The sequence below is a fragment of the Poecilia mexicana genome, unplaced genomic scaffold (assembly GCF_051168715.1).
Source record: "Poecilia mexicana isolate PSO_F unplaced genomic scaffold, ASM5116871v1 scaffold_16, whole genome shotgun sequence".
In the NCBI taxonomy this organism is placed as follows: Eukaryota; Metazoa; Chordata; class Actinopteri; order Cyprinodontiformes; family Poeciliidae; genus Poecilia; species Poecilia mexicana.
Window position 1 is genome coordinate 5,674,720 of NW_028263385.1, and position 19,291 is coordinate 5,694,010.

A 19,291-nucleotide genomic window follows, 5' to 3' on the forward strand; every position below is an offset into this window, starting at 1 on the left:
TCCAATTTGCTTGGCCATACCTCATGGTGGCTTGTCTTGCCCTTCCCTTCTCCCTTTAATCCAATCAGAGCCACACTGGATGTTATTTATTTGTTTATTTATTTATTTTCGAAGGATGTAACCGATTCTTATCAGGGCAGAAGTAGTGGCTTCTTCCTGGTGAAACGGTGACTAACGTCCCGCCATCGATCCGTCAGTTCGTCTGCGGTGGCGGCTGATGGCTCTGGTGATAGACTGCTCCGTGTGTGTTTATATGTATGGGTGTTTGCCCTGAAGTCAATAATGTACATGCAGACATATTTATCAAGCTGCGGCACTTAATCTTTTGTTTGGTTTTTCACGTCATGTGTTTTTGTCTCTTGTGATGAGCAGAGGCCTACGCTGTGGATCAGGCAGTTAGGAGTGTTGCTTTGCAGCCAGAAATGTGATCGTTTAAATGTTTTTGTGCACTCTCTCTGTGCTTTTGGTGTTTTCCACATCTCTAACTTATCTTTAGGTGTGAACGGAGAGACCTCTCTTGGGAGTAGCTAATATCTAGTCTACAGTATCCCTACAGCCAGATCAGAGAATGGATGGACTGAAGTTTTTATATTATTTACTGTCACAAGTGTAGCATTATGGCTTTGGCTATGAGTCTTCACTTGATGTGTATATATATGAACAACTTTATTAGGAATTGCTTTGGGTTTATTGCTTTTTTAAGTCAGACCACCAGGCTAATCAGCAGCTCTTGAAAAGTGGAAAAATCTGGAATTTGGATATGGATGAGCATGAAAAACAAGAATAGTGTTTGTACATGATAAAATAATATTCATGGCACCAAAACTAACAAATGATAGAACTCTGAGGGACTTTTGAGTTTTATGTTTGTGTTAAAATGCTCCTGGTAAATGGTAAATGCCTAATTGGTGCCATTTAAAATACTCTTTTCTAGTTTAGACATACAAATGGACCAAAAATGAACACATGAATCAGAAAGTTTGGGTGTCCAAAAGTATAGATGTTTTTTATAGATATTTGTAGGAATTTTTTCATTTCATAATATGAATTTGTGTCTTACTCACAGTGGATGGGATTTTAAATCACATTGGAGGATTTTTGAGCCCATGCACCCTGTATGCCAAAGCATCCCAATTAGATTCCTATCCATACTTTGACTAGACCTTTATTTGTAGAGCCTTTAAGACACATGTGTCAAACTCAAGGCCCACGGGCCACATGTGGCCCGCCATGTCATTTTATGTGGCCCGCCCAGCATTTTATAGGCTGATGATTGACTTAAAATAGGTTTTGAGCACGAATTGACTACAAACTACATCTCCCACAATGCATTCCGATTGTTACCAGGCAACATTGCGGCTTCTCGCCACTAGAGAGCAGCAGAGTCACCTCAAGCTGCTTATTGATTTTCCCAGCGAATAAAACTGAGACATCGGCAGGTCGCGCTAGACTTTTTTTGTTATCCGTTATCTTGACCGACAACATATAAAAAAAAATCGGTCATGTACTATTTTTATCCGTGAAATTACAATCATATTAACATCGGCTATTTAGTCACATTTTATGCGGTTTAGTTAATATTCACCGTGAATCCAGATTCCCTCACAGATTAAGGAGATACATGTATCTACATTTTTCTCCGTAGTGACAAAAACCACTGACTGGCCCCAATAACTTATAATAAATTAAGCGACTTCACTTAAATTAGCATCACTTCACCCGCTGGGGTCTGAACGCACTTCCTCCTGGTTCCCATTAGTTGTATCTGTCTGATCCAAATAGATCAACTGAACTCTGTCTGTGAGTATTTTACCCTGTGCGGTCCGGATTATTTATTTATTTATTTGCATGGTTTCGCTTCTCCGAAACGGACAGATGTTACGTCTGCAGCTCCTCCAGAACGCCGCTCTCCTGGGTAACGTGAACCCAGAAGGCTCCATTTGTTAAATCCGCTGGATGAGTTTCTCCCAGCGGTTTCTAATTCTTCGCAACGGCGGAGCCGTGTCCGCAGTGGTTGATCAGCGGACTCCGCATGTTACAGTCTGATTAACTTCTGCGTCGTCATTTATTTCCTCAAGATAAACTACCGGCTCCTCAAATGGATTAACACAATGTTGATTTCTCTTTTATGAGTTGATCTGTAATGGAGACTTGAATTCAACCAAAGGTTTGTAATGTGCTTCCTAACCATTTTTTATTTGTAAGTATTGATTTTATTTTTTAGCCAAGACTCTGTCTCTGCTATAAATAAATTTTTTGATCCCAGGCTTACTTTATGGACTGAACAGACACCATTCTGAACTGTAAATTTTATTGTAGGAACCATTTTTATTTGTAAGTATTGATTTCATTTTTGAACCATTTTTAATTTTTAGGTGTTTTTATTTTTGAAACCTTGTTTATTTTGAAGTGTTGATTTTATTTTTGAAACCTTATTTATTTTGAAGTGTTGATTGTGTGAAAGACCTTAGACATGAATTGCCCCATACGGGGTTTGAACCGATAACCTCAGCATTACCAGCACCGTGCTCTAACCTGCTGAGCTAACTCACCTACCTTACAAACTGTTGGGTTTCCATGGATTTAAGAAGAACTTACATGATCTTACCACAATGAAGATTTGATAAAAGTGCTTATATTCTAATGTTTTTCAAAACAACTTACATAATATTGTATTTTCCAGAGATTTTGTATTTTGAAGTGTTGATATTTTTGAACCATTTTTAATTTTCAAGTGTTGATTGTATTTCAGAGATATTTTTTATTTTAATGTGTTAATTTTATTTTTGAACCATTTTTTATTTGTAAGTATTGATTTTATTTCATAGCCATTTAGCCAAGTCTCTGTAGAACCATTTGTCTCTGCTAATGACATCTTCAATACAATTTTTTGATCCCAGGCTTAGTTTATGGACTGTAATGTGAAATTGGGCACAATTATAAGTCTGACAGTTTGTTCACCAAGTTACTGTGCTCTCTGAGAGGATCTGTAAGTATTTGACATTGTTCCATGCCCTTCGTTGACATTAGTCTCTAACAAAATGTGGATCATCTACCAGGAACACTGCAAAGAGCATGAGTTTCTGTAGTGTAGTGGTTATCATGTTTGCTTCACACGCAAAAGGTCTCTGGTTCAAAACCAGACAGAAACAGATTTTGCACATTCTATTCATCACGGGTGTTTACTAAAGGTCAACAAGGGTTCTGTGGTGTCATGGTCTGTACTCTGATTCCAGGCATCTGAGTGCAAGCCTCAGTTTAAATTTTCATGCGTTTCATGCATCATCAACTTTGGAACCTCAAACTGAAACAAAGCAGAGAAGTTCAGTTCCTGTAGTGTAGTGGTTATCATGTTTGCTTTACATGCAAAAGGTCTCTGGTTCAAAACCAGACAGAAATGGTTTTTGTAGGTTATGCATCTCTTGGGTGCAGTGAGACAACAAGAGCCTTCCTCTTTTGTGATGGTTCATTTGCCAATCGACTTCAATGTCGGCTTCTTTGAAATCGAAGCTACTTTACTTCAATTACCAATTGGCAGTTCAATGGCGTAATGCACATGTGTCAAACTCAAGGTCATCTTTGCATAAAGTCTATAATGTCTGCCCATGTGACTTGTTTTTATTATTTGTTTGCTTACCTTTAAACACTGATTTAAATATTGTGATTTTTAAACTGAGCAGTAATTTTACATCCATGGAAACTCAAATGTAATATTTAAAACTTCAATACATAAAATCAATACATAACAATATGAGGTGGTGTTTAATTTATTTTTTTAACATTGTATTTTTATACATTTATGCTAGGGCTGCCCAAGTCTAGTTTTCCAGAGCTGCCATCTGCAGCTTTAGATGCATTCCTTCTCTAACACACCTGGACCATTGAGTCATTATAAGCCTCTACAGAACTGAATGAGGGAAGTCAACCTTTTGTCTGGGGTGTTTTAGCAGGGGTGCACTCCTGATTTGTACCATCAATGTGGCCCATTGAGGGGGGCCAATATGCTGAAGTGGCCCTCTGTGAAATTGAGTTTGACACCCCTGCTTTAAGATGTGGACCCACAATTGTGCTTTGTATCATAACTCAAGAAGATGATGTAAAAGCTTTCTCATTACAAAATATATTTAAAGGAACGCCAGTTAAAGAACTCTGCAAGAAAAATTAACTATTTGTTGATTTCTGTCTGTTGACAAGATGCCATTTGTCATCTGGGTATATTTCATATGGTCATTTATTGCATATTAAGTTACAAAAGACTCATTATACTAACATACTGAAGCATAGAGAACATTTAATTGCTATTAATATTAATGGATTCTATGTAATTACCCCACCATTTTACTATCTACTTTGACAAATTATTGCTTCTTAATTGACATTTTAATTAAAGGTTTAAGATCATAATTTTGCATTTTTAAATAATTTTTCATTTCATTTGTCTTTTTTTTTTTTACACTAAAAGACATTCCTGAATTGCAGAATTGAAACGTAGTGGAAGCTTAAATTGTGCTAATGCTAGCAGCTATTCATCAAATGCCGAAAAAAATCCTTAATCTGATGTTTTGCAAGTTTTTCCAAATATTTAGACCAAAAGGTGTAGGATGTAATCACAAAGACCAATATATTATTTTCATTTATGTTTCCGCTTATGAAACTTTCCTCATTGAAATGTTTTCAATAAATTGAATTTTCAAAATACTCAATAGTATTTCATCCCTAATTATTTTATTTTCCTAGATAGTTTATCCAGGAAAAAAAAAGATAAAAAAAACCAGGAAATGTTTTGATTGTGATTTATATATATATATTTCTCATGGTTTACAAATAACTTTAAATGTGATACAGAACATTACAGATTCTTTCCACAGATCAAAATAAATATATTGCACTTAAAAATCAGTAAAACAAAAACTTATTGGGGTCAGATTATGCCAGACAAAACATTAAGAAAAAACAAAAACGATTATTTTCAATAAAAAAAATCAAAACCCAAAGGTATTTACGTGTACACTGAAAAAAACCCAAAACTCAGTTCAAGCTGGACATCAGTTAAAGACGTCTTTGAAAAAGAAAGTCTTCTGCCATCCAAGAGGATCAAATCAAACGTCCATAAAGGCTTGTGGATGTGAAAAGGTTGCACAGGTCATTGTACAGCGTTTGTTTTCCTGGCTCTCTTGAAACATTTCTGAATAATCTGACTTTCATGCAGCAACAGACTATTGTTAGAAGTAACACCTTTCATTGTTTTCACAAAAAGCTGAAAACTAAATCGACATTGGTAATTGTTCTCACATCATTTCAGCCTTTTGCAAGTGGGAACAAAAACCTGCATGGACTAAAAATCTAAATATTCAGGAATATGTTGGTGTATTACCAGGACAGAATTGCAAATCTGGTCTCCCTCTCTCTTTTTTAAATAAATTACCAAAACAGCGAGTTACATGTCAGCTCTTCATGCTTCCACATTTTTCCTCTCCCTGTGCTTTTAAATCAGGACACAGAGTCATTACTTCAAGCTGTAAACGTTGAATCAACTCAACCTGCTGCATATCACCTGCAGGTAGTTTTAGCCCATATGAAGGTTGCAGAGACCTTCACCAAATCTCTGCAAAGCTTGACCCAATTTAAACAGTTAAATTGGGTCGTTTAGTTCTCTCTACTCTTAAATTGACTCCATTTCAACCAGTTGATGTTGCTGTTTTTCTTCTCGTATGTTTGTATTATTACTTCTGACTGCTTGCCTGGAAGCAACTTTTAAATGTTTCCTTCTTAAGAAGACTGTAGGAGCATTAAGATCAGATACAATTTACTTTTTTGATTTAATTCATTTGGCCTAGACTCTGAGCTCTGCAAGTGCACCGAAGGAGGATGAAATACGTTCTTATATTCTTTCTCAGCTCTGTTGTTGAGGAAAGTTTTTGAAATAAGGTGTGAGATTCAGCTTTGTTGCCATCACTAATTATATTTTATGCTAATGGTGTGAAGTAGACATGAGCCAGAATGCGATTCTCATGGTATGAAGACTTATTATGATTTCACAGTATTTATGAAAAATTAAAAATGTAATTAGTGGAGCTATTTGCTTGTGTAGAGCCTGCAGTTCGCTGCTAAATGGTTTAAAACTGCATTAGCTTAATAAGTGTGGTGGGTGACGTTTCATTTTTATTTCCTTTCTTGTAAGCATGGCTGACATATATGGTAGCCATCCTTCAGCCAGCTGACCAGCAGTGTGTAGCAACAAGTGAGAGAGGGTTAGTGCTGATTATCCTCCAAACAGTGGGATAAAACTCAAACATCTGCACTTTCTCTGGAATCTCCTTGAAATGACTTTGAACCATTTTGAACTGAAAACAAAAACAGTTTTGACAAATTGGTCTCATCCTTCGCCAGATTGTGTGTAATATGTCTAAAGTACAACCCTTGGGGAAACAATAAGTTGCTGCATCCAGCTTTGATGACGCTGTCTGCTCTCACAGCCTCGGTTAAAAGCAGGTTTGTAATTCCTGGTGTGACCAGGCCTTTAAAACAAAAACCTTTCGCTCTTTTACACGTGAAGTCCTTCATTCCATGTTAAAACATACAAAGTTAAGCAATGTGTGTGTCTACTGCAGTCAGCATGCGTTCTAGGATTCTTTTTTTTAAATAATTTACAGCGAGAAACCTCTGAGTAAATGGATCCCAGAGTGTCATCGTTATTCTGAACTGTACATATGGCTCTCCTAACACAGAGGAGCTAAGATGGCTGCTCGTTCCATCCACCCTCCGTCTGTCATTTTTAGGAATCGCACCCTGCGGGGTTTTGCTGCCATTTTAAAAACATTTAGAAAGTGTACTTTGTATTCGAGGGCTGAAGTAAAACATGCATGCACGTATTTTTGTCTTGCATTTGCTTTGCAATGAAGTCATCAGTCTTTTCCTACATCGGAGCTGTTCTTAGGAGTCAGATCCTGAGAGAGGAGCACAGTCTGCCTCAGTTCAGTGTGCAGATTCCTCTTCATGTCGCCCCACTCGCTGCAGGTGAATTATTTACAACCGGAGGGACAGGTGCAAGCCAGATGAGGAGTGATGAGGATTAATGGTCTGCACCCTTTTGAAGGTCAGACTGAGTTCTAGCCCTCTGCTGTGTGAAGTCATACGAAGGGCGTCATGACTGTGGAGGAGTGGCGGAGTCCCTGGATGGCAGCGTAGGGCCCCTGCTGAAAGTAGTGGTGGTAGCGGGGCATGTGGAAGGAAGGGAAGGACGGCCCGCTGCCCTGCATGGTTCCAGCCAGAGCGCTGGGCGTCAGCGGCATGCCTAGCCGGCTGTACGGGGGCAGGGATCCCTGGATGGGGTGGGGTAAGGAGGCGGTTCCAGTCCCCATGGCTGACAGGGTCTGAGGATGCTGGAAACCCGAGAAGCCTGAGGTGGTGGTAACCCAGGAGCTCAGGGAGAGGTTGTCTGAGGCCGTAAACGCTGATCCTGCAGGAGGAGAAGATAGAAATAAACAATGGGCTGATCAGATTAGGTGAATATTATGCTTCGTTGGACAGGTTAGGATGAGCGAAACAAAACTCTTTCTGGTCTCTTGTCACTTTAAACCCAAATAAGCTGCTGCTGATGTGCTGGTGCACATTTTCCTTTCACGCAATTTTCTATGAATATGCTGTAAAATTTTCACAATACCCAAATTTTAAGAGTCATTGACAAGGGGATTTTTATCTGTGAGCCATAATCATTAAAATAAAAATAAATAAATAAAAATTGAAGGCTTTTCTTTAAAAATATTTAAAGATTACTAAGTCAGAGTTGCACAAAAAAGCATCACTGTATGTGTAATATATATGATTCACTCAGCAAATTGAGTTACTGAAAATAATGAGCTTTTCAGAGCGCTCACCTCTGGCGTGTGTGGTGTGTCCGTCCTCGCTCAGGTTCTCCTCGTCGCCAGCGTAGGTTCTGATCGGCGATCGGGCGTACGAGTGCTTGTGGATCAGATTCTCAACACTTTCCCTGCAGCAAAAGCCAAAGAGAGAGCCCCAAAGTAAATCTCTTTGTTTCTTTTGTTTTATCATTGCACCAGCAGTGACATGTGCAGGTTACACCCAGTGCTAGATTACTAAGTCTGAGTTACACAGTAGCATCTAGCTTTGATTTCAACACACACTGACTCTGGCTTTTTCTACGTAAAACACATAAACGCAATGGGAAAGACTTCAATTCCCGCCACAATTGTATGATATCTTTTCTACAACAACCTTAAAAAGATAACAGGAGAGACAAATCATTTAGCAAAGTTTTCTTATCTGCACAGGTGGACTTTAACAGTGGTGACTTCTGAGTCAGTTTTGTCCTCTTTTTCTAATTTGGCCATAAAAAATGATAAAGACACATAAAACAAAATAAATGTGGCATAAATGATCAAGAACACTCCCATATCCCACTGACCTCCTTTTCCTACTGGACTTTTATCACATCAAGGATCAAATCAAATCTTCTTTAATTAGAGTTGTCAACATATTGTAGTTTTGATAATGAGTCATCAATCATCAGATGGAACTTCTGTTTTTATCCAAAATATAAAAATAAGCTTATTTTGGTATGATAAAAACATAAGCTAGCTATGACGGCGTGTCAGGGCTATTGCTAATAAAAAAGAAAAAAAAAAAAAAAAACAGAACTTTTTGCCAAAGAAAACTCCAAAATTTTGAGATTAATCTAAAAAATTTTCTGAAGAAATTGTGGAAATTTCTAAGTTTTAAAAGTAAAAAAATTGCTAGAAAAAAATCTAACTTCTGGGGGAAAATGTCGATGGTCCAAAATCTACCAGTTTTAAACAATATTAAGGAAATTCTGACTTAAAATAAGTGAAAAGTTATGTGCAAATTAGTTTAGTCTTATTTTAAGTGTACTAACATTTTATCAGTAGAACCTAGAGCAAAGGTAAGATTTTGTGTTTTTTGCAGCGTATGAAATAGCTCAAGAGGTCTGAATATTTTCCCAATGAACTGTTTATGTGGCGTCACTCAGTAAAATAAGCTCTTGCGTTGCTATGAGTGTGTCTAGGTTGTGTATTTACTTAGTTTTTCAGCTGGTGTGTGTGGATTCAGGCACATGTGTGTCATGTATGTGTTCACAGTCCCACAAACTGCATTAGCTCATTTGAGACTTTTCAGGGAGCACTTCTAAACCACAGTGACAGATATTGTTGGGGGAGGCGGTGTGTGTTCATGTGTGTGCATCATCAGACCAATGCGTCCACATTAGCAGCGTCCCTCCTCAGCCCCACCCCTCTGGAGCCCGAAACCCTCCAATTAGGTTAGGAAAGTGCAATATCTGTCAGCAGAGGAGTACAAATGTGTGTGTTTTTATCAGTGTTGGGCCCCCGCGGCGCAGAAGCCAAAGCAAACTCCCACAGTGCATGGCGGTAGGGGGGAAAAGGCGGGGCATGCTGGTTTCAATCAGTCACTGCAGCCAATTGAATTACAGTGTGTTTTAGTGCAGTGGCCGACTCCAGACTAATGTGATTTCTGCAGCTCCCGAAGACCAATTGATCAGGTCTAATTCACAGCCCTCACAAAGAGAAAGACGGAGAAGTACAAGGGGGAGGAAGGGTCGTCTGGATGCGTTCGGCGGTCTCTGTTTGGGATCTTTGATTGAGGGAAATGGGCAGATGGCTTGATTTTGTCAGCTGATTTTGGCCACAGTGCCGGAATCGGGAATTACGAGAAGTTTGTGTTTTGGCTGCGTCTGCTGAAATCGGCAGAGGCGCGGCGGTTCTTAGTCTCTGCGTTTTTCTGGGAATTCTGTGCATTATATTGTTGGGATGAAAACTAAAACAAGGAAAAGAAAAAGTAGCAGAAGGAAATGTGAAGATGGACAAAACAATGTTTTGACTAAAAAAAGCCTTTCATTGGCACAAACTTAAAGAATGTAGAAATTTGAGTTGAGAAACAGATGAGAAGTTTATTTTAAAAGTGACCTGTCTGATGAATTATTAACTCACCTTAAGTTTCTCATTTTAACAGTGACATGTGAACTTTATGCGGACAACGCAGTAGTGCCCTGTTTGTTTACTAAATGACTCAGTGCTTCATTTAAAATGAACTTTTACTCAATTTTAAAAATAACTTTTTCAGGTATTTTTAAATTAAGAACTTTAACAAACAACACATTTAAAGTTGAAGTTGAATTTCTAAGGCACCAAAACTCACATTTGTCTGTGATTGATGTCAATTATATCTAACAAATAAGTTTTAAACATTTTCAGCTACATGCCACACTAAGCAGCTTTACTATAAATGTGATCTTTCCTCATTTCAGAAGATAAATGGCCCTTTCAGTAATAAAGTCAATATACAATCAAATGATTAACCTCATCAATAAGAAGTGTCATTGTCGTTGCTACTTATACGTAATTTAACTTATCCATAATTTACTGGCATCATTGTCATGCGTTAGAAAAGATAAGTTATTGATATTTCAATGTTTAATTGATTTCTTTTAGTTTTCTTATGTTTAATCTTTAAAAAATTAGAATGTCTGCAGTAGAGCCCCTCTGTTAATAATATTCACATTTAGCCAAAGAAGACTGCACCCATTTTTAATACTTTACACACTTTTAATTAGCTCAAACTTTTCATATTTGTGTAAATCCGCTGGTGTACTTTTCCACGTCATGCAGACCTTTTTTTATTGTTGATATGGTTTTACTGTACTTGTTCAGTAAAAGCTTATTTATTTTTGCAAATCCAGCCAGGGACTTTAGCTTTGAATTATTAAATTGCTATGTTTCTTTTATGGAAACCATTATATACACTCTGTGTCCACTATGTTTAGCTGCATTGTTTCAGGTAAATAAGTATATAAATCAAATAAAATTATTTGTTTCATTCAATTTTATTATAAGACTCAAGCTAAAAAAAAAGGTAAAAAACGACCCATCTGTCAAAGCAGATCATTACGAGCTGTAAGGAAAGAGGAACAAAGTTCTTAATGAGGAAAAGACGGGAGAAAAAATTCACAAATGGCAAAAAGAGAAATGAGCGGTTACAATTATGAAAAAGAAAAGGAAAACAGAATAAATAATTAAATAAATAAATAAATAAATAAATAAAAATAAAAAAATAAAAAGAACAAAAATCCTCAACAATGAAGTGAACATGGATTAGGGAGAAAAGTGAAAAATATGGTATAAACTTGGATGATCAGCATGAAAAAAACACTAGAGGAAAGGAATATTTTAAATATTTAGAAGAGTGAAGTGAAGGAACACAGAAAAGAGGAAGATGTGAAAGAAACAAGAAAGATCCTGATGAATAAAATCTTGCGTGTCTTATGAGAGGCCAACAAACAGTGCTGGGCCCAGAATCCCCTGTACCTCTCCATGTCCGTCAGCCGCGACGAATCCCTGAAACCTTTGGCGAACGGGTTGCTGTCGATCTTCAGCTTGGTTATCTGGGAAAAACACACCCCAGCAGAAAACATGTCTGTTTCTGTTCTCTGCTCCAACAGACTTTTCTTTTTTCACTCCTTTGTGTCTAAACTTAACTCTTTTAGTGCCACATTATCAAATCTAGAGTCAATATTTGTCAGCAATTTCTAAAAATCAATGATTGGCACATCTTCATGCTGTAAAATAAGTTATTCTTTAACTTACAAATATGTTTAATGAACACAATTCCTTGTAAAAAATAAATAAATAAATAAATAAATAAATAAAAAATAAATGTCACTTGTCCTGGTTTCTATTTTATAAAACCTTTCTACAACATATAGCATAAAATTAAAACCTTTTTTGCTCAGAATGATGCTAGTTTTTTTTAATAAAATTAAGAATACTTTTCAAAAAATGCTTTAATAAAATAGAAACTGTAGATTATAGACACATTAAAGTGTGCTTCCATATTTTAATGGAAACATTGAGTTCAGGATAATCTGCAAGGCACAACGACGGCAAATACAAGACACAATGAAAAGCAAGTTTTTATACTGCAAACAACAGAATAAACTCAAATTGATAAATTCTTTTACAGTATGTTCCCATACTTTATTGTGGTTCCAAATATCATTTTCACTTGATAAAAAGACACAAATCTTAAGCCTGGTCATTTTGAGAACAAGTACCCCGAACTGCTCACCAGGGGGCGCCACAAATAAAGGTTTTTCACTGCCAACAGAACACAAGGCAAACAATCACACACACACTCACACTTGAGGATGATTTGGAGAGACAAATTAACCTAACAGTCTTGTTTTTGGAAGTGGGAGGAGTCTGGAGTACCCAGAGAGAACCCATGCATGCTCAGGGAGAACATGCAAACTCCAGATTAGGATTCAAAATCCGGACCTTCATGCTGCACAAGGCTGTAAGACTTTAATGATTCTTCCAAAAAAAAGATGCAGCATCTCGATATTTTGTTTGTATGTTTGATGTCTGTCATCTACTTTTATTGTGAGTTTGTGTATCACATGTTGTAGAGATTACAACATGGTAATAAATATCAATTTATGATTATCACTTTAAAATCGCCACCCTCTGGGTCAGATCACATTTTTGATCTCAGTTTACACATAACTCCTGTGCTGATGAGGTTTCTGTGATGAACTCAAACGCTCTTTACGACAAGCAGAGATACAAAGTCGTGATTTGACTTAATTTACTCACCAGCTGGTTCTGATAGGCTGTGACGGCGGTGAAGACTGTCTCGACGAACACGAAGGTGCGAAACTCCTCCGATTTTAGGTTGAGCAACGAGGCGGTGTGGTCCTTCTTCTTAATGATGTGAACTCGTGGCTGGTACTTGTGCATAGAGTTCAGGATGATCTGCAAAGAGAGCAAAAATAAGATATGATGAAAAGAAGGTATTTTATACTGCAAACAACAGAATAAACTCAAAACCTGATAAATTATTTTCTTATTTTGCATCAGAGAGGTTGGAGTTGACTGTTCTCCTTGACTTGGCCTATCAGTCAGCCTCACATGTTGGACCACCGGACATTACCCTTCGTTACTGTTTACACTGTAAATCACTCCCACCAACACTAACTGGACGACCTCCAGGTCCTTAACAGATGCAGCGCTGCCTTCTGTGCTAATTTGTTGTTGTTCCTGAGGACAACAGACAAACCGAAAGGCTTTGGTCTCTTAATACTTATACATGTATAAAGACATTATAAAGAAAAATGACTAAAGAATAAAACTGCTGCTCAGCATAAACCCAGTAATAACATGATTAAAACATGATTGTTCTCATTGCCTGACATCACGTAAGAAGATGATTTCAGAAATTAAAACAAAACCCAGTAAAGATGCTGGTTAATTTGTGTTTATTCTCAGTTTTCTTTCAATTTGAATTAAAGTTTCCCAAATCGAGGAAATTTGAACCTTTGACAAAGAGGCACACTCTGATGATATGGTTTCTTAAAACATTATCTGAGGTCAGTAAAGTGTTGGACAAAATTGTCAAATTAAGGGTTTGCAAACTCTGCCGTTCAAAGACCCATATTTGTCGTCGGTCCAGCTGAATAAAACTCATTCACATATTTCCAACCTAATGACAAACAGTATTTCTGGTATTTTTAGGGCATTTTTGCTATTTAGAGCAACTATTCCACTGAAACTCAAATCCTGCATTTATTATTATATATTTATTTTTGAAATATTGACTGGTTCTTTATCACTTTTTATCAGATTTAGATTTATTAGGAGTCTTTGAGCAAGGTTCAGAGACATACTGAAGGCTCTGGAGACTCCTGGCCTATCTGGTAAAAATAAAAGAGAAATATAATATGAAGACAAAGAATGGAAAGGGGAAACTCAAAAGAGGTGGGCAGAGAAAAAAATAGTAGTTTTGTTCTCAGCCTGCAAATCAGATCTTATTTATCCACTAATTCAGGTCATAATTGCAAACAGTCAACAAAAAAAGCAAAACTCTAAAATCTGATCAAAAGGAATAAATTAAACAATCATATCAGCTACAAATAGATCACATTGTTACAAAAGTACAGCTTAGTGTATTTAAAATTAATAAACAAAATGAATTAATTGTTGTGTGGATTTAATTTGCGCTCCCATAATTGTCTTAAACCTGGTAGATTATTTTTTTTATTTCTTTTACTTTGAGGTTTTTAATCTTAAAGTAATACGTAATGTATAAATATTAAGACAGTATGATCAAATAAAACTGGATTAAAAAAAAGTATTCTTCTGTTTTTGTTGGACATGAATGACTCCGTGAGGGTTTATGTACTTCCTTGTTTTAGCTGTTTGCCTTGTGCATTCTAGGAACTATTTGTATGTTTTTGTCTGACCGGTAAGACCTAAGTCAGGCTGTGTTTGCTATTTTAATTCTTTTTACGGCTCCATAAAAACCTATTTGTTGTAATCTTCGGAGGAAAATAAAAGTTGCTCTCACATGTCCGTGCTGGTCCAGCTCGTTGTTCGTCAGCTTGACCTTCTCGAAGGAAACCATCTGCTTCATCAGCTGCTCTCCGGTGAACGGAGAGTCTGGGTGGACGTACAACCTGCCGGAGGAGAGCACGACATCTCACATCTGATTGGCCGAGAGGCATTCGAAGCGCAGCCGCCACGACCAATCAACGCGCGGATCTTGATTGACTCTAATTGGCACTTATCAAACGTTTCGTCGTAAAACCTCTGATTAAACCTGTCGTGAGGAAGAAATTCGTTTTTAAAGGATAAAATATTTAGTTTTTCTTGAAAAATTGCAGAATTTGATTTATGATATCACGCTGATTATCGCCGTTTATGCACATTACTCTTAACATACAGGTGTATAGTAACGACGGAAAATATTGACGTGATTTTTTATTTATTTATTTATTTTCAGTAAGAACTGACTGTGTTCAGAATCTGAATAATTATCCAGATCCTGAAATAATTTATATAACTCTGCAATTACATGTTAATTACATGAAAAATAGATGACTGAATGGTCGTTTCTTTTTTCAATAGATAAAAGAAACGACCATGCTATTGGCCTTCTGAACAAATAATAGGTAAGCACCAAACGTATGGTTGTTACATGGAGACTACACAGATAATCGTCCTGTGTATGAAAAAATAAATAAATAAAACACAAAAATACAACAACTTTAATTTGTTTATATACTTTTAATTAGGTAATGTTATGGATAATATATGTTAAATTAATATTATTCTATTATTAGTATTATTATTTCCAGACATCCCAATCAAAAATTTCACTGAGACTTGATACGGTCAATTCGCCTCTAAGACGAACTTAAATAATATTTGTTTAAATCTTTACATCTTCACTAATTTTAAAGAGCTAAAAACGACTAAAGACTACATTTTGCCAGTTATTCGACAAAGTAATCCTGAAGACACCTGGACAGATGGAGTGTGTTGGGGTCTTTACCTGGCGGGCAGAGGGGGGTCGGCCTTGCCGGCCACCAACCAGGAGGAACGGTGATAGGCGTAGCGGTACCGCTTGTTGTCCACCGGAACAATGTCCATCAGGACGATGTACTTGGAGTCCTGGTCCACTCCGGAAAAAGAGACCCGGATGGTAGGAAACATCCGCCTGTATGAGACATATTATTTATTTATTTATTTATTTATTTATTTATTTATTTATTTATTTATTTATTTATTTATTTATTTATTTATTTATTTAAAAAAAAAGATTAACAAAAAGTCCCGCTTTGCAACATAAAATATTATTTCAAACTAAATAAAATACAACATTAATATTAAATTAGTAGTCTATATATTTTTTTTTATTCTGACTTAGTCACAAATAACAATATAATGTTGGTGGGTGTAAAATAAAAAGAATAATTGAACATACTGACACCAGAAAAGACAATAAAATAGGCAATCACAGAAGGCAGTACGCAACAAGTAAGAATTAAAGTAAAACAAAATATGGACAAACAGCAGTAAGAGAACTGAAATCTGATTTTTGGACGACTGAAAAAATTACATCCTAATCTTATGTTATGATCACATTATGAGAACTATGTTAGATCCACATGAAAGGCGAGACTTCCCAACTGTGGAGGATTTGCGATATAATAAAGCCATTTAGTGACATTTTCTCAGCTGTTTGAATTATGTCACATTTTAGGAAGTTGCATGTGCGCAGAGTAAAAATCCCTTCAGTTGCATCATGAATTATGCAGAAAATTCAGGGTGTTTATCCTCCAAATATAACATAATTAACATAACAGCACTTTCACTGTCAATTAAATATTTTGTTACCTAAACCTCTGTCGTGTGTGACCCAACAAATTGGCAAATGGTGATAACATGCAAGCGATATTGTTGTGCATTTTATTCCTCCGCAGTCTCAGAAAAAAAAATCGAGAGTTGCGCATGCATTTTCGTCTTTATATAAAAAACAAACATTTATATCATTATTCTACTTTTCCTCATTTTATTTTGTATTCTGTGGTATTTGATATGATCGGAGTGATTACAGAGCAGCGCATCCAGTTTACCTTCCAGACTTGGTGATGATCATTTCAGTGCCGAGCTCGTGGAATTTGTCCCACAGCTCTTTGGTCTCCAGGCTGCACGAGATTTTGGCCATCTCCTCGCTGGGGATGCCGGGATTGGTGGGGATGAGGGGCTCCGTGCACACCGCGGGCGCGCTCCCGCTGAAGTCCCCGTGCCCGTCCAGGGATGACAGGTCAGCCAGAGCCTGCTGGTTGCAGGAGGATTTCTCCACAAATTGCTCTGGTTTTATCAGAAACGTGGATGCGTAAAAATGAAAAAAGAAATGGAGAGTAAGCGTGAGGATCGTCCTGATGTGATTTTAAAATTATTTAGTAAGAAAAAGAGATACAAACCATTCTAAAATTATAAAAGCATCAATAATACGAATTTCTAAACTTAAATATACTCCAAAAATAAAACCGTGCACAAGCTACAGAATTAAAACAAATAAACAAACAAACAAACAAACAGAAAAAAACAAATCCTTCATGTAATTTACGTTTTATATTTTAGAATCTATCACAGTTCGAACAAAAATTGGAAAAACAATCATATAAATGTATATTATATTATATTATATTATATTATATTATATTATATTATATTATATTATATTATATTATATTATCATTTATAATAAGTAAGTCCACTAAGAACAACAAATAAATAAATGAACAAAAACCGGATTTCTGTGAAAACTACACATCACTTTTAGGAAAAAATATCCCTATTTACACATTTTCGTCTGCAAAATTCCGAAGACTTCTTTTGTCGCACAAAATTATATATTAATGTATTTAAGGCCCTTGTATTTTCAGAAAATAAAATTATGATTTTATATTTTCCATCAGTAAATATTGGGGTCTTGAATAAATTGGAGTGCTTAAAAGCTTAAGGAAGTTCATTGTAATCACAGGATTTCGTCACAAAAGAAGAAAATTAAATACAATCACTAACTTTTCTCACATTTTGGAGCTTCACTGTACAAAATCTTAAACTGTAATTATTTTCCCCAACAAACTCAAACAAATTTTCAAACAGTAAAGCTGGATTTCTTCCCCTCTCACCCAGAGGTTTGATGGTGTTCTCCTCCGCCTCCTTGTCCTTGTTGGACTTTCCGCTGGACATCAGGGCGGCTATGGAGAAAGCATTGGCCCGGGATGAGAGCTGCGGCTTCGGGGATGACGTGTACTCCATGTCGGTGTGTCAAAAGGCAAAAATATTCTCCTCTGATAAAATAAAAGCAGAAAACCTCCAGAAATACCGGCCGCTTTCGGCTCCAAGCGGCAGAAGGAAGTAAAGATTGAGGGAATTACGCGCAGTTTCTCCCAGATTTCAGGACTTTCTTGCGTTCAGAGTTTACAGGCGCAGACAGGTTAACAATCAGCACTCAAAAAGCCAGCAAAAAGGTGTTATTGCTGCCGATGTGGGGGTCTTGCTGGATTCATGGTGAAGGAAGAGCGCACGGCTGACTCCTGGGGGTTGTCAGACCTGAGGCCGGCGGCTCTTTGGGACGCTTCAGTCTGCTCCGGTCCAGCCTCCCCTTATTATTCCAGTCTGCCCTCCAATCGCTGCCTCTGGCTCCACGTCACGCTTTCACTGTCTCACAGCGGCCCTGAAAGCGAGCAGCCAATTAAATCACCTGCTACTGCCAGGCTTTCTGTTTTTTTGTTGTTTTTTTATTTTTATTTTTTCAAGCCAAAGACAGACAGGGAGGCAGACAGAGAAGAGAGGGAGATTGTAAGTAATAATGTGAGAATTTTATGACTGCAGGGGCTGATGACAGATTGAAATGACTAATATATGCAGGAAAAATCCTTTGATGTCCTGTAAAATAAAAGAAAGTCTGTATTAACCTTTCCTTAGATTTTATTTTCTCTCAGTTCTTTTAGATATCAAGTCAGACTGTTGAGTGAAAGTTACCAAAGAAGAAACTGAAATTGAATTGTAGAATAAAAATCTCACTCATGTGTTAAATGATTTGAATAATTATTTTTATTATTTCTTGTTAACTTTAAAAATTTTAAGGGTACATTTAAGATCATTTGTGCAACTATACTGTCCACATTTTAAATTTATTTGAAAATATTGTGATTTGATTGATGATTTTAGGTAAATGTTTCAGAAAAAATATTTCTGATGCACATACTTATCAAACTTTTCATAACAAGATTGTTTTTTGCATGTTTTGCACAAAAAATTAGACTTAGCATAAATAAAAATAAACAACTTAAATATTTTTTGGCAAAAATATAAGCAATCTGATTTAACCTGCATATTGTTTTCATTAGTTTTTTTAAAAATATTTATTGTATAAATTATGTACTGCTGTAGTTTCATGCAGCAGTTTACTGTTTGGTTTCCTAAATGCGAAAGTGTAAAATATTTGAGGTTTGTGTCACATCTTTCATGCACAAGAAAATAAAAATATATATATCTTAAAGTCGAGAAGTGTAAGTGATGCCTAGAACATTTAAAATACACATTTTAATCAAATAGATCTGTCAGAATAGCTGATATGTGATGAATAACTAAAAGTGTGAGGCTTTACTTTGAGGCTGCAACAAACAAAAATGTATTTCCCGCAATGATTTAGGAAAGTCAGCTGTTTCTGGATTTTGAACAAACATGGATCGTTTTTGCAGGTCTTTTCTGGTGAACGCAGCAAGTTCCCCGTTAACTCTGATGTTGTCATGGTGTGAGGTAATTTTCTGACCCACATGCAGGAAACCACTCAGGACGAGATAAACAGTTTTGAATAGACCAGCAGGCAGAGGACTCGGGAGTGAAGCTTTGGAGGACACTGAGGTCTCAGATGGAACAACGCT

General features: G+C 36.6%; 1 protein-coding gene and 1 non-coding gene across 2 annotated transcripts; one reads left to right on the plus strand and one right to left on the minus strand.

Annotated features, from left to right (window-relative positions):
* The first annotated feature begins 3,079 nt into the window (after positions 1–3,079).
* On the plus strand, positions 3,080–3,152 carry trnav-cac (transfer RNA valine (anticodon CAC)). The gene has a single exon. It is a non-coding gene; the product is annotated as a tRNA-Val (tRNA).
* A 2,242-nt stretch (positions 3,153–5,394) lies between these two features.
* On the minus strand, positions 5,395–18,723 carry tbx20 (T-box transcription factor 20). The gene is made up of 8 exons (XM_015001437.2): positions 17,531–18,723; positions 16,466–16,703; positions 15,382–15,546; positions 14,395–14,503; positions 12,645–12,803; positions 11,358–11,434; positions 7,878–7,990; positions 5,395–7,459 (listed from the first exon to the last, which is right to left on the minus strand). The coding sequence occupies exons 1-8, from the start codon at positions 17,658–17,660 to the stop codon at positions 7,131–7,133; spliced, it is 1,320 nt and encodes a 439-aa protein (XP_014856923.2). The 5' UTR covers positions 17,661–18,723; the 3' UTR covers positions 5,395–7,130.
* Between the last annotated feature and the right edge of the window lie 568 nt (positions 18,724–19,291).

What these genes read in the sequence shown, in the direction of transcription:
- tbx20 (XM_015001437.2), bottom strand. Translation starts at nt 17,660, where the DNA reads ATGGAGTACACGTCATCCCCGAAGCCGCAGCTCTCATCCCGGGCCAAT. An exon ending in AGCTGGACCAGCACGGACAT is followed by an intron (nt 12,804 to 14,394) that starts GTGAGAGCAACT and finishes CTCTCTTTGCAG; the next exon opens with ATCATCCTGAACTCTATGCA. An exon ending in CAGCCTATCAGAACCAGCTG is followed by an intron (nt 11,435 to 12,644) that starts GTGAGTAAATTA and finishes TGTTTTTCCCAG; the next exon opens with ATAACCAAGCTGAAGATCGA.